Source organism: Eretmochelys imbricata, chromosome 2 (assembly GCF_965152235.1).
Source record: "Eretmochelys imbricata isolate rEreImb1 chromosome 2, rEreImb1.hap1, whole genome shotgun sequence".
Classification (NCBI taxonomy): Eukaryota; Metazoa; Chordata; order Testudines; family Cheloniidae; genus Eretmochelys; species Eretmochelys imbricata.
Genome location: NC_135573.1, coordinates 76,725,331 through 76,741,164, shown reverse-complemented (window position 1 = coordinate 76,741,164; position 15,834 = coordinate 76,725,331). Strand labels below are relative to the sequence as shown.

The following is a 15,834-nucleotide window of genomic DNA, read 5'->3' as shown; positions in this document are numbered from 1 at the left end:
TCTGGAAAACAGCTTTGAAGTAAACAAGAGAATTAACAGGACATGTTTGTTCTTGACCTGAATTCTGTAATGCTTCCAAATAGGTAGCATGCTTTCTTTAAAAATATGTATTAATTGTAACTAGCAGCTGGTGAACTTCAAACAATCTGGCATTCAGCTAAGCCCTAAAGGGTTGGCATATTTGAGGATTATCCACGTTTCCATAACCACCTCCTTCTGTGCCCAACCTAGTCTCTTGCTGAGCCAGCCAGAACCCCCTACCTTTACCTAACCCCTATCAAGTCTCCTGATTCCAAACAGACCTCTTTTGTCCAGTGCTCCAGTTCCAACAGGCCCCTAGCCACTTATTTTCTGTTCCCTGATCCTTTCTATACCTTTTACCTTCAGTGGAGGGACAGCCCTTGTCTGGCAATGCCTGCAGTGGGCTATGGTCATTCTATTTAAATTTCATATGCTCCAAGGTTCCCCAGGAGAGAAGAACCCCAGAGTTCATTACCTTCCTACTGATTCCCAAGATGCCCTAGGACTCACAGAATTGAAGACATAATTCAGACCATCTTAAAAAAATCGAAAGGAAAGAGGAGAGATTGGTTTGATATTTCGGCTGAGAGGCAGAATATTTCCCTATCTCTGTATCCATCCCTACTGACAGCCCTGCCAAAAGGACAATGTTATTTTGAATGCAAATAAAGTATGTAATACTAGATGCTGAAATATGCTATTCCTATAGATAATTTTGTGAAGCTGAAATCTTGCAAAGAAGTCAAGAAAGCCTGCTTCTTCCAAATTCAGTGTCCTACCACAGAGAAATGTCACGTGAAGCTAAAAGAAATACTCCAGAGGTTGCCAATATTATGGCCACGGTGACATTTTGCTGAAAATGGGATCATTTCCTATTTTATCCATTAACATTCCTTTGGAGAGTCTTAAGAGATAATGGCAAAACGCTGCTTGCAGATCCACAGGACAGATTTCTGATTCCCTTCCATGCGCAGAAAATCCACTGCTGGATGTGAAGGAAAGATTTGCCACGTCAATCTGGCAGCAGAAGTTTTGATTGCAAGATGTGAGTAACTCCCACTGGCATGCAAGGAAACTGAGTCTGAGTCTCAACTGCTGTACACCTTGTGTGGTCATTTCTAAATGTGCAAAGTGGGTGTAGAATGCTGCCCATTGCAATTTTTATGGGTGGGGATTGTGTCTGCTTCAATGTCTGCACAGCATTCAGCACCCAGGGGCCCTTCTAGGTCTCTGTAATATGTTTTTTTAAGTCAACAATAACTTTGCACATGTGTAAATGACTACACAAGAGAGTGGAAAAATTAGACCAGTTGTATCACTTTGTCCTTTAAAACTTCTCTCTAAGGGCTTGATCATGGTACAGTTCAAGTCAATGGCAAAACTCCCACCACCCTAATGATGCAGGATCAAGTCCTAAAAGCTAAATGTACTTCCTCCTCGAAATTTATGCCTCCTTTTTAGAGAGATTTTGAGAATGATGAAGAACTATACTACTTGCTTTCTCAGTTAAGATAGAAACCGCTCGGCCATGCCAAGACAAAAAGCAAACAGTGACAGGTGCACAGATAAAACGAAAATCATTTGTTATTATCACTGTTGTTTGCCATTTCTTGTATGAGTTAAGTTCACAAAGATATGCCATTAAATAACTAGGGGTGAAATCCTGGTCCCATTAAAGTCAATGGGAACTTTGCCATTGCCTTCAATGGGACCAGGATTTCACCATAGTATTTTTTGTGTATTGTGCAGCGTTTTATCATATTCCACCGATACCGTGTCATGAAAGGAAATATCACTCTGATTGGACAGCTGGTCCCCAAAAACTTTACACGAAAAAGGAAACATGCATAGGAGTAGACAAGGAATAAGACTGAACATATGAGGAATTCTCCCGCTATAAGTCAGCAAGGGAACTAGGGCCTGCTATAACCAGTTACACAGCCAGAGAAAAACAAATGACTTGCATTATTTTACATGGGGTATTCTAACAGCCTCATCTCCCCAGGCAAGGTTCATGTTTGTGTGGGTTACTTAACCTCTTAGCTCCAATGATCCTGCAGTCCTTCCACATGCAAAAGTCCCATTGACTTCAGTGGCAGTTCCATGTATGGAATGACTGCAGGACTGGATTGTTTACTAAGTAAATAATCAGAATCAGCAGGTTTGAAGTCATATGGGCATCAGATAAGCAGCCTGTTCTGTGGTAGGCTTGGGTATAAAATCCCAAATCCCATCAGCTTCTAGCTGCTGGCAAAGAGGCTCACTACCAGCAAACAGAATGGCCTTTCATTCTGTGCTTCTCGTTTTCTTCGCTGGACTGGTATTTCTGTCTGAAGCTGCACCATTGGTAAGTATTTTGGTATTGAAGGGGGAATTTAAATGATTGCAAATAGTGTAACCTCTCTGAATACAGGCACACACATCTATTTTATACTGTGTGCATTACTAGCCTAAAACCAATGCCTGCAGCCATTGCCATGCTACAATGGTCTGGTACTGCCATTTTTCTCATGCATTTCCTTCAAAATTTACAGCAATTAAAATAAAGTCAATTTTTCAATTCAGCCAGCTATTATTTCAATGGTCTTGGGACTCATTTGCTTCAGTGAGGTCCTGTGGTTAAGGTAAGGAGCTGGGATCTAGAAGATTTGGGCTCTATTCCTGGTTCTGACAGTGAAGTTAGGCAAGCCCCTTTGATTCTCTGTGATTCAATTTCTATATCTGTAAAATGGGGATAATTTTACTTTCCTCACAAGGATGTTGTGAGGCTTAATTGTTTACTCCTTATAAAACACTGCAAGATCCTCAGATGGGAGATTCTATTGAAGTATTACTGAGAATTAAACACAGTATAGCAAAGTTGGAGGAGCCAATTTCCTCCCAGCCTAAGGGATATTTCTAAGGCAATGATGCTGTTTATCAGAAGCAGAGGCTGAAGTGACTGGCCTGAACAGATACTCATTCATTATTTTCTTGTCCTTTTCTGACTGCATTTAAAGATACATCCTTAATTAGCATGTTGTTTTCCAGAGCTATTTATTGCCTTAAACTATATCTACATATTAATTCTGCAGGCTTTCCCTGACGTAGTACAATGTACCCAATCTAAGATTATTCAGGCAAGAGAAATACCTGTTTGTGAACTATACTGTGTTTGAAATACTACTTTGCTTGGAACGTGCCCTCATGTGGATGTTAAACGCTGCAAGTGTGGCTTTTCTGCTCTTTTGAAGAAGATTTCTAATGGGCATGTTGAACATGCCCTATATAATTTGCTGCACTACAAAACCTTTTCTGCTTTCTCAAGGTTTCCCATGGGTCTGTTGATTCCAAGTGCCCTCTGATGGTGAAAGTTCTGGATGCAGTTAGAGGAAGTCCAGCTGCCAATGTAGCAGTTAAAGTGTTTAAAAAGGCTGTGGGTGGAAACTGGCAGGACTTCGCTACCGGGTAAGTTCTGTTGTGCTGTGAAACTTTCAAGATGTCTTGAAGAACAAAGCAAGATATAAAGGTGATTCTGACTGGAAGATCAACTTATTTAGTAGTTTGTCCCTCTTACTTTGTAAAAAAGCATAGGGGGCCTGATCCGAAGCCCATTGAGTTCAGTGGGATTAGGCCCATGGTGAGAATATATATTAGTATGGAGAATTGCTTCAAGTTGTTCATCTTACCCTAGCGAGGGAATATTTTAAAATTTTCTCTAGTTTTCCAAAAGGTGCTGCTGTACCTATGGTTTAAAAAACCCAGCAACCTGTGCACCCGACTTTCTATATAATTCAGGGTAGCCATCTTGATATGTAGTAGGTCCAGAGCTTTATTTGTAGAGAGGAATCCAGGCTCTAAACTTTGTTAGAAAGCCCTAAACATGCGCACAAGAAATGCCCTTTCCTACTGCTTTCACTTACACCAGTGTAAGTCAGGAGAAACTCCTTGGACAACATTACACTGGAGTAACCAAGAGCAGAAGAGGGTCCACAATATTTGTTTGTGGTTCTATTTATGGCACTTACATTGCACATATTAGTGTGGTATCTGAGCAGCTCACAACTTTTAATGTATTTATCCTCAAAACACCCGTCTGAAGTTGGGAAGCATTATTATTCCAATTTTACAGATAGGGAACTGAGACACAGAGAGATTAAGTGACTAGCCCAAGGGCAGACAAGAAGCGGGGAACTGAAGCCAGGTCTCCCAAATGAGCACCCTAGCCAACAGATCTTCTTTAATATCTTTTACTAAAGATTTTGAGACACTATTTACTTCTGTCTGCAGCACTGAGACCTTTGTTTGCCTCTGTCTCTAGGTATTTCACAAACAAACCCTGTCTGTATTATACAACATAGCTGAACAGAACTGAAGAAACTTCCTAGAGCTAATCTAGGAACATTCAGAAGGACTTTATGGATTTAAAGAGCGAAATCCTGTATAAAACTTAACATTTTTGCCAAGCTTCTTATGCAGGATGATGGGATAAGTCTACAGTACACTTTTCTGCCATCATTAGGAAAACTATATTCTTTTAAAAATATGTGAGAGGAGTTTTTAATGCATACATAATGTGATTATATGCAACCTACAGAGGAACAAGATAAATACTAAATTCCCTTAACTGTGTGATATAACAGTTTAGACTGCAACATTGTTCTTAATTGCCATTTGGGGATATATCCTGCAGCTTTTATGAGCCAGTAGCTTCCACTGAAGTCAATGGAAACTACAGGTGTTCAGTACCTCTGAAAATCAAGTCACTCTTTTTTAGGCATCTAAATATGAATTTAGGAGACTGACTTTAGACACACCAAATTTGGAAAATTTTGCCTGGGAGATCAAGAGGAAGAATTATACTCTAGTGTTTTTGTAGACAGTTCACTACACTGTATTCCTTCCTGAATGCCATGGTGTTAATTCTTCCCTGGATGTGTGGCTAAGGCCGTGCTACTTTCAAACACACCACTTGTTTGTTCAGCTGACAAATTTTGAGACATAGGATTTTATAACCGGTGGGCTTGCAGTACTGCTAGGTTATTTTGTACTTTAAACAAATCTATGTTTACAAGGTTTACAATACCTAACCTGAGCCACAAGACCTGGTTAATAGTGGTTCTAGACCAGGGGTTGTCAGACTTACTGAGCCTCTGAGCCGCATCCGACAATCTTCAGAAGTTCAAGAGCTGGAGCACACTTGCCAGGAGCTGGGGCTTCAGCCCCCCCAGGAGGTGCCTGGCAGTGTTCGATGCTTCAGCCCCACTCCTGCTGAAGCCCTGAGCCCCAATAGGTGCACCCCACAGGGCTGAAGCCCCAAGACGCTCCTCCGTGCTGAGCAGAAGCCCCTACCCCACCACCCCACTGCAAGGCAGAGATCCTGAGCTCCCCGCAAGTCTGGTAGGTGGAGAATGGGAGTGGGGTGGGGGTGGGGTTCCACGAGCTGCACTTAAATGGTAAAAGAGACGCATGTGGCTCGCGAGTCATAGTTTGGCCACCCTGTTGTAGACCTTAAGTATAAAACCTACTTAAAAACAAGTATGCCAAAGTTGCAAATATTTTGCGTAATTCAGAAAGTAAAAGAGTAATTTGACCAATGCCAAGAAGTGGAGAATTTGGAACTTGGTGTTGCTCAACATTGTTAGGTTGGCCCCTGCTCTGCTATTACATTGATTCAGAATGGGGTTTTTAACTGTTGTCCCAGGAATACAGGACTTTAGCAGACAGTAACAACAAAATTACTAATAGGTTGCCTGTCATATTTATTTTGATAGAGGAATTAGGAGAACCCGGAGAGCCTCTGACAGTGAGAGACTCACAGGAATGGATTTTTTCTATATTAGTGTCCCATTTACTCCGGCTTTCCCTGGGACAAACTTTCATCTTGTTTGCCTGCCGAGTAACTTAAAATCAAACTAATGCCTGTGTCCTTGTTCCTCTACTTTCGAGTAGATGAACGAAATGTAACTGTCAGTTCAATTTAGGGTACCATTACAGTGAGATGAAAAGGAAACTGGTGGCTAGAGAACTTGTTAAACAGCACCAGTCACAAGCAAAAGATGCATTTCTCCTCTACTTTGTGTTAAGGATGCATAGCTGTGTGGCTGCCTCGGCTTGTGATTTAGTGAACGCACCAATAAATGTGCCTGCCCAAACCGTTGTCAGTCAAGAAACAGAAGCAGAGTCAATGTTTATATCTCCTTCAACTCAATAGAGGTACTTTTGCTATTAGTGCCACCTAATTGGCAAACCTCCCATTGAGAACTTGTTTATGACGACTGCCATGTCACTGTGGTCTGCAGGATATAGAGGTCTCCGGATCTATATCCTTCTGCTTACAGAACACCATCAGAGCTCTGCAAGACCTAACATAACCTACACAAGCTGTTTCCCTCATGCTGCTGGGAGTTTCCAGTTTGCAACACTCTAAAACCTACCCCCAAGAGATTCCTGGTGAATTAATTACCACAAAAACCACTAGGGGCTAAACTCACAAAAGGGACGTAGGCATTGCAATGCCGAGCATTACAGATCCTAACTTGAGGTGCACAGGCTCTCTATACAATACATGGGGAGAGTTAGGCAGCTAAGGATGGGATTCACAGAAGTCAGCACCCTGATCTGATCTGTCTACTCTAGCTAACAGGTAATGCCAAGAAAAGTGGCATGGCCTAAATCCTGCCCCACCTAAGCTCAGGTCAGAGGGAGGCCCTAGCTATGCCTGGGATTCATAGCTGTGAACCCCTCTCCTGGAATTAGGAGCCTAAGCCAAGTCAATGGTTTTTAAAGAAAAAAAATGAGGATGACAAGATAGCCCCTAATAATCGTTTTGGACCAGGGACAAGAGCAGTCACCTAAGATGTGGTTCCCCACTCATTGTGATACAGAGCAGGGATTTGAACTTGCCTTAACCACTGGGCTATAGAATATTCTGGCATGGAGCTCTCTCAGTCTCTCCTATTGAAGCTGTTCCACTGTGTATAACTAATTCAATAGTCATTGGAGCCAGGGCACTGGAATCTGGCTCTCCCGCATCCTGAGTGCCCTAACAAGTGGGTCTAGTCAGCCATTCTCACTCTCTCTGGCCTAACGACTATTTAATTATTCCCTATTAAGACACATTTCTTTGTTTAACATTAAGACACCTGCTGTAAAAGTAGTCTTCCTCTCCAGGGTGAAAGTTTTAACGCCATATCTCTCAGGTCATTCTTTAAAGTCAGCATGACCCTAAATGGCCAATCATTTAGTTTATCCAAAGTTAAAATTTAGATTTTCTAACAAAGATCTTTAATAACCATAATTCATTTTATTGATCATTTTGAATTTACTGCAGCTTTTTAAACTAAAGTAAAAAAAACCTCTTTGGATTATTTGACTAATTTTGATCATCTTAATCATTGTAAAGCATTCTACAGCATCCCTGTGGAAGATCCTACCATATAAATGCATGTTGCTGCTGAAATTTGTGTGAAAATTTTTAATAAACTCTAATGATTTCCTCTCAAAAATATGAGTGAGTCAAAATCAAAAGATTCCCCAGAAAATATTGATTAATTTTTTCAATTATCCGGTTGGAAGAATCGAGCCCAAAAGTGTCATTTTGAATCACCATTTCCAGATGAAAATGTCATTGATCAGGTCACATTGTTTCAGTCAAAAATGTCAATTTTTGTTTGTTTTGACATTTGGGGAATTTTGCAAGTCACACAAATTTTCAAGATTTTTGGCTTTACATTCCAACACTCCAATTAGGAATAGAAATTAACTTTGAAATGTCAAAATTTCCCCTGGGATGAAAATTTTGTTTTCTGAACTGCTCTAGTTGTAATGTCCTGAAAAGATTCCCTCTTGTATTCATGAACAAAACTTTGGACTATTAGAGAGAAACTCTACAAATATTCAAGACTATGTTTTAAACAAGACCCAGTGCATGATGGCAGGCAAATTTGGGAATATGTTATTACCTCACAGACCTTCTGAATATCTGGATACAATCAATAGATACCTCTATTAGGAAGTATTGTTTTTATTGGTGTATTATGCTCTGGCCATGGCACTTACAGTGTATATAGGGGGAGGTGCCCTTCTCAGGATATGTCCCTATAATACTACATTCTGTCTCTTAATACCACATCTTAGTGTATTAAGAAAAGCATCTTGAATTTGGATTAGCAGTATTTAAAAGGCAGGAGGAGAATTAGAATACAACAAGTGACTTCATTAAGAAGCTTAATTCAAACTGAGTTTAACTGAAAGTATGCAAGGAAAACTAATTCCAGCTGAGTTCTGAGGAAGAAGTATGGTCTAGTTATTCAGGGGATTAGGAGTTAGGTAACTATTTTAACTCTTCACTCGAGTGTCTTTGACCGAGTCACTTGTACTCTCTGTGCCCTCATGCTTCTGCAAATATAGCGTCTTTGCCAAAATTAGTTCTTTTGTGGGTTAGGGTTTGAATTTTGAAAATGAGCTATTGCATATGCATAGATTATGTCACAAATTTTAGTCCAAAGCACTATTTCATTCTGTGGAATACGGTTCAAAACAATAGGATGCCTGTAAACATTTGAGGGCAAAGTTTAATTTCAGTACAGCACACGTCCCATGAAGAGGATAAATTACATTGATTCTGAAGGTACTTTACACCGAGCAAATTACATAAACCCCAAGACAGCAGGAACATAGGCAATAAAAAGCTTTCAGTCACCATGCACAGCTTTATAATGAAATTAACAATGTAATTGGAACAGGATTTTGAGCTCTACTACCTACTGTTTTACCTTCATCCATAAAAGAGAGTAACGCCCTTGAAACAACTCCCTGCATTCCTTATTCCCTATGTGCTAAGTGCAAATGCCTCCTTTTCACTCTCCTTCCTTCCATACCCAATACACACAATTAAAACATTTTTCTAAAGAAATTCAAACACGTCTGTTCTTCATTCAGGAGATTTCTGGAACAACATGGGGAACAAGAAGTTACAAAGTACCCTGAAGGAATCTTAATCTTCAGAAACTCAATGAGAATATACAATTAAGACAAAAATTGTTTAATATTCAGTTATGCTTAATCAGGTAGCCAAGCTGGAGGTCCAGCCCTTGTGTTTCTGCACTGTCAAGCATGCAAGTGAATAATATGTCCCAATGAAGATGGTGGACATATCATTTGAGATAGTCAAACTAAATGCAAAACCTGTCCATGGGTTTTTCTTGGTTAGGCAGAACCTGTTGAACTAAAAATATAAGTCAGTTTCACACTCACAGAGGTTTTGTTTACAATCTGTTAATTGAGGCCTTGAGGAACTATACCACTACAATGATTATTATTAATAATAAATACTACTAATAAATGCTGCTATGTCAGGGAACCTGGCTACAGCTCAGCAGTCTCCTAATCTGGTTTCAAAATTGCTCCGGTTTGTTGCACAGACTGGTCTAGCTCTAGTCTGGTAATGAAATATGGTTCTGGTCCAGACCACAATGAACACTGGAACCAGACTTGTAACCAGACCAGCGGACAGCCAGGTTGTAACCAGACTTCCTCTTTGATTATATTTGTGTTATAAACATTGCAATCATGGGGTGTGATTGCAACTCATGTGGTCATACCCTTAGACAAAGAATTGCTGTTTTCCACTGGTGCAACAGAAACATTTTTTTTTAATTCAACCCTTAATTTGAAAGTGTTGTCTCCTCTATCACATGGCTGAGGAAGGCCCACATGCCATGTTTTTGCCTCTTCAGCAGATGGAGAGCCAAGAGTGAAAGGAGAGGCTTATTATAAACACAATCTACACTCAGACTTATTACAACTCTCCTTTTGCAGTTCCTAATTTAGGGCAAACTTCTGCATCATTGAAATCCCCTGGGAGTTTTGCTATTGACTCTTACGAGCATAACATCAAGCCCCTAAGGATTTTTTTCTGGTACTACTAACATACACTTGGCTGTAGGACTAGGAGCAGCTTGCTTGCTGCAAAATTCCCTGAAGTTCTAGAATGGTGGAAATGCCACTAGATGTATACTCAAGGTGGGATTTTCAAAAGAAACTCAGCATTGGTCTAATTCTGCTCCCACTGAAGGTGAGGGCTTTTGAAAATCCCACCCTCAGAAAACTACATTATTTGTAAGTAAACACTATACTCAGCTGCTCTTCCCAAAGATTGTAATAATCATAATTTTAATGATTTAAGTAAGACATTAGCATCCAAACCAGTATAGCAAAAGGCACTGAACTTTGAGAGGTAAAATACCTGTGATTTCATCTAGCTTATCTCTGGTCAGCGCTGGCTTGTTCGCTATTTTCATGGATATTCTAGATAATTTATTGGCAATACGTTAATTTTGCTTTTGAGTTCATGACTGTCATGTGTCATTAACTCTTTGGTATCTGCAACACACACTTGAACCATAGTATTCAAGCTCATATAACATACTTCCGAAAGCTACTGTTGCCTTGCCTTCTCTTTCCCTTTGATTAGCTGCATTAGCCTCTTGTACTGTATCCTCCTTCTGTTGCTACTACGCCAGTGATCTTTGTATCCAACACCCCTAGAATGTTTTAGTCCCAAATCCAGCTTCTGCTGGATCGAGCCTAAACTAGAAATAGAGTCACATTGAAAAGTCTAAATGGGGATTCCATCTTCTCTCAAGTTCTGGGTTGTTCACATCTGACATATTGATTCTGTATGTTATAAAAATACGGCCTAACTGCAAAATTCAATTTGGATTGAACTTTTCAGTGGTTGTTCTGATGAGAGATTTTGGCTTATGCTCAATTGTTAGCTTAAACTGAAACATGGCTAGAATACGTAGGCTAACATGATTAAATAATTTGCACGCTCAAAACTCATAGTTGCCTACAACAGACTTCTTCAGAATCTGATCCTCTCCCTTTTGCAAGTGAAAATACCAATGAGCATTCACCAATTACTCTTTGTTTTTTAGTTCACTGAATTTTAACCAAAAAGGTGCAATTTATAAAAAATTAATAAATGAAATAAATTAACCTTTTCGAGTCACTTTATTCTAGATACAGTTTATTCCCACTGGACCAAATTGTGGCCCCCCGAGGGAGGTTCTACATCAACTTCAAAGGAACTAGACTTTTCTCTTTACTTTGTAATTAGAGTAAATCCTCCTTCACTGAGACTATTTTGCATTATTGCAATTCATTTTGGTACAAAAACTTACAAGTAAAATGAAGGGTGTGTGTGGAAAGAAGAAGAAAGTGGAAACAATACAACTGATTTCTTCTCTGATCATCATTAAGGTCCTTCTTTGTCTATCCCTCTCTTCCACCTCCCACTCTGTGTTATCAGTCTAGATATCCCTTCTCACAGGTGGCTATAAAACTGATGAGTCCTATTAGCTTTTCAGACTTCAGGCCCATTCTTTCCTCAAACAACATCAGACAATTATACAAGATTGTGAAGTTATTTCATTCATAAATATTTCAAGAGGAAAAGGCAAAAAAATCCCAAAAACCCTCATGTAGAAAATGGAAAGTAGTTTTGGAAATAAAAACAGGGAAGAGGAGCAGGGAGCTAGAAACCAGCTACGTTACCATTTGAACAACAATTTTAGTTCAAAAAGATCTAATTGTTTATACTGGCTAGATCCCGTCACAACTACCCATTCTTTTCCACTTTTCTGATTTAGCCACCTGGTGTATTTTATCACAAACCTAGCTGGTGAACTCTTTGGGCCAGGGATTCTCTTCATTACTCATTTATACAGCATCTAGCATAATGGGTCTCTGATCCTCAGTTGGCCCCGTACAAACTGTAATTCAAATTAACAATACTCAAATAGAGATTTTATTATCATGCGACCATAAGAAAATACTTTCAGGGTCATGTAAAAATGCTTCAGTAGGCACGTTTAAAATGTTTAGCCTCGTATGCTTACAACAATTAGTCAACAGATCTTTTCCCCCCAAGAGTCTTTCTCCTTCCGTACCTTTATCGTGGCAACCAGCATGCCTCCTGTCATCATGACCATCCTTTTTCTAGGCTTCTAATTTTCAGTTCCAGGGCACGCTTAATGCAAGTTAAACACCAGATTAAAATCGGCCTTAGCCATTTTCATGTCATAGCAGCAGCAGTGGCAAGCTTTCTGCAGCCCAGGCTTGATTTGTGATGTAGATGGCTGAGCTGGTAGCAAGGATAGGCTCTGTGATGCTGGGAAGTATACGCTGCACAGAAGATAGGGAATTATTTCAGATGAAGAGAACCATTCAGTGGGGTCCGAAGAACATGGCTTCACATCTGTGCTACTTAACATTCCACACTGTCTACTGCCGTTATACACCTGACTGTCAAGATAAAGTATTTATGTGGCTATTTATCATCACAGGAAAACCACAGAATTTGGGGAGATCCATGAGCTCACAACAGATGAACAATTTGTAGAAGGCGTATACAGGATTGAGTTTGACACCAGCTCTTACTGGAAGGGACTTGGCCTTTCTCCATTCCATGAATATGCTGATGTGAGTATTCATGAATATACCTTGTATCTTACATATTGAGCAGAGCATCTACTTAACCAAAAAAAGTACATATTCCTGTAATGCACAAAGAGTAGCATTATGCATTGCAGTGTTTCACCATAACATACAGCATCATGTGAACAAAAACTGCAATACATACAACTGGAACCAAAGAGTTCCTTTGTAAGTTAATGGGCCAAATTCCCTGCTAGTGTAAATGGGCAAAATTCCACTGAAGTCAATGGAGTTGTGCCCATTCAGCCCAATAGAGAACGTGACCCAAATTGGTGCTTTATTCAAAAACATTAAAGATTTTAAATGTTCTGCAATATGGAAATGCAAAATGGAAATCTTTGCTGGGATGGATGCAAGGCTTTGGAGCCCCGTAATGAATGGCATCAACAGAACATAAATTGGAAAAGGTCTCTATTTACAGCAGAGGCATTTCCTTGGTTTGAACAGCAACTCCAGTTTCAGTAATCTGGAAATCACTGAAATCTCTTCAATTTGATGCGTAGCCACAGAAAGTCAGACATATTATCCAGTATTTTTTGCCTTCACATCATTTGCTAGTAAAGTTCAAAGTGCATTTTCCCCCAGATCACTTCTAAAATGTGTGACAGAGAAAACTGCAGCAAACAACATCTAGGAATAAATAAGAGAAAGGAAAAAATAGACAAGGCTTTTTGATGCTATTCTATCCAACTTTCCAGAAGAATTGAGGTGTAATTGTGACTTATGTTTTCCTTTTGGCTGACTGCTCAGCACTTCTATTTATTTTTTAAATATTCTAGAATGTTTATATAATGCTTCCAGGGAAAAACAGCCTCATTTGTGGCTTGCCATTGAGTTCTATTCAAATTTCCTAAAAGACTGACTCAGCTATTCTGAGAACATCTACAATACATTGTAGATTGCATTTTAAATCACAAATTTGTTTTATGTTGCTAAGGCCTGAGCCTGCAAGGTACCGAGCACGCTTCCATTGTCTTCTGAAAGCACCACCCAGGGTTGAGGGGTAAGGGCCTAATCCAAAGCCCAGTGAAGTCAATGAGATTTTTTCCACTGACTTCAATGAGCTTTGGATTAGGCCCTGAATCCACTAGTAGAGATTTAGATTTGTCTAAAGGCATTAGTCTGTTAGAATATCTCGCATCTACTTTATTAGGTTTGTATAATTAATGAAAGATAAAACCTATAACTGAAAGAAATCAGCCAAATACTACTCCAGGGAAGACTATATGCTAAATCTAACACTGAGATAGTTTTAGAGCATATCTGTTGTGCTTCAAGCTTACAAGTATTTTCTTTTCCAGGTGGTTTTTACTGCTAATGATTCCGGTCATCGTCATTACACCATTGCTGCTCTCCTCAGTCCCTTCTCTTATTCAACTACTGCTGTAGTCAGTAACCCACAGGAATAAGTATACACTGAAATCATCCCAAAATATCCTCCATTGATAGAATTACCATAGGTTTTTAGGAGGAGGTTATTTCCTATAACTAATGGCATGCCTTTTTGCTACAGTAGTCCTTATCATTTTGTAACCTGGCTAAAAACTCAGGCAAGTCAATAAACGTTTAAAGAAGAAACCGTTGTGATTTTCTCAGTGATGTTTTACTTTGTTCAGAAGGGAGATGTCTGTGCTAAAATGCAAAAGAAACTATGTAAAAAAAACCAACCCCAACACTGGCCACTCAGAACACATCACCCTTGACTTAGTACAGTAATCAGTAACTGGGCCCTGCCCTACACTATTAGAAAATAGATCAATTCATTGTCTTATTCTGTGTTTGAAAGAAGTTAAATTTTGCGTGGTATGCAGTGACTATCAAGAGCTATAGTCGCCTGTCAGCATACATGCTTAAATCCCAGAGATAGCTGAACTAATTCTAATGAAATAATAGTCATATTTATTTATTATTTGTATCATGGCAATGACATGGGACCAACTGACAATGGGGCCCCACTGTGCTAAGTGTTATACAAACACAGAAAAGACAATCACAGCATTAAAGCGCTTATAATCTCAACAAAAAAGAGATGATGACACGTAAGGGGATACAGCATACAAGCAAATTGAACAGAGTGATGGTTTTTAGAAGAACATAAGAACGGCCATACTGGGTCAGATCAAAGGTCCATCTAGCCCAGTATCCTGTTTTCCGGCAGTGGCCAATGCCAGGTGCCCCAGAGGGAATGAACAGAACAGGTAATCATCAAGTGATCCATCCCCTGTCACCCATTCCCAGCTTCTGACAAACAGAGGCTAGAGCCACCATCCCTGCCCATTCTGGCTAATAGCCATTGATGGAACTCTTAGGCAAAAAGATTCGTTTCTCCACGAATCAGGCAAGCACAGACAATACTGAAGGGGGTTTATTCACACTACCGGGAAGACTGACAAGCAGCTTCAAAAATATGGTGCCATAGTGGCCAGTTATATACATTCTCTTATCAATTCATTTACATTTATCTGTACATATAGAGACAGACATTGTTACAACCCTGAACAAAGATAAAAATAAGAACAGTATGTGCATATAGAGGTCATCCTACTTGCATCAAACATTTATGGCTACCTTGCAGGGGAAGGAGACGGGCTGCAGGTTGGGGGAGGGATGAGTGCTTACAGACATCCAGTGGGTTGTGAAGGGAGGGTTAGCATTATTCTTTCTTACTGATAAGCTGAACTAAGTTATCAGGTATTGACAGAAACTATGTCCTTGCTTCTGAGCAGTTTCTGGCTTTTCTGCTGGCTACATTTTAACTTCTTCCTGACAGACCTATCCTCCATGAATTTCTCTAGTTCTTTTTTGAACCTTGTTATAGTCTTGGCCTTTACAACATCCTCTGGCAAGGAGTTCCACAGGTTGATTGTGCGTTTTGTGAAAAAAACACTTCCTTTTGTTTGTTTTAAACCTGCTGCCTATTAATTTCATTTGGTGACCACTAGTTCCTATGTTATGAAGAGTAAATAACACATCCTTATTTACTTTCTCCACACAAGTCACGATTTTATAGACCTCTATCATATCCCACCTTAGTCATCTCTTTTCCAAGCTGAAAAGTCCCAGTCTTATTGATCTCTCCTCATGCGGAACCCATTGCATACCCCTAGTCATTTTTGTTGCCCTTTTCTGAACCTTTTCCAATTCCAATATATATATTTTTGAGATGGGGCGACCATATCTGCATGCAGTATTCAGGATGTGGACTTACCATGGATTTATATAGAGGCAATATGATAATATCTATCCCTTTCTTAATGATTCCCAGCATTCTGTTCACTTTTTTGACTGCCACTGCACCTTGAGTGGATGTTTTCAGAGAACTATGCACAA

General features: G+C 39.7%; 1 protein-coding gene across 1 annotated transcript; it reads left to right on the top strand.

The window, feature by feature from the left end:
• Window positions 1-2,299: 2,299 nt before the first annotated feature.
• Window positions 2,300-13,913, top strand: LOC144260411 (transthyretin). The gene is made up of 4 exons (XM_077809034.1): window positions 2,300-2,368; window positions 3,329-3,468; window positions 12,354-12,489; window positions 13,806-13,913. Exons 1-4 carry the CDS (start codon window positions 2,300-2,302, stop codon window positions 13,911-13,913), a joined length of 453 nt encoding a protein of 150 aa, XP_077665160.1.
• The last annotated feature ends 1,921 nt before the right edge of the window (window positions 13,914-15,834 follow it).

Coding starts and splice junctions, on each gene's coding strand:
- LOC144260411 (XM_077809034.1), top strand. CDS start 2,300: ATGGCCTTTCATTCTGTGCTTCTCGTTTTCTTCGCTGGACTGGTATTT. Junction 3,469..12,353: donor TGGCAGGACTTCGCTACCGG/GTAAGTTCTGTT, acceptor TTATCATCACAG/GAAAACCACAGAATTTGGGG. Junction 12,490..13,805: donor CATTCCATGAATATGCTGAT/GTGAGTATTCAT, acceptor TTTCTTTTCCAG/GTGGTTTTTACTGCTAATGA.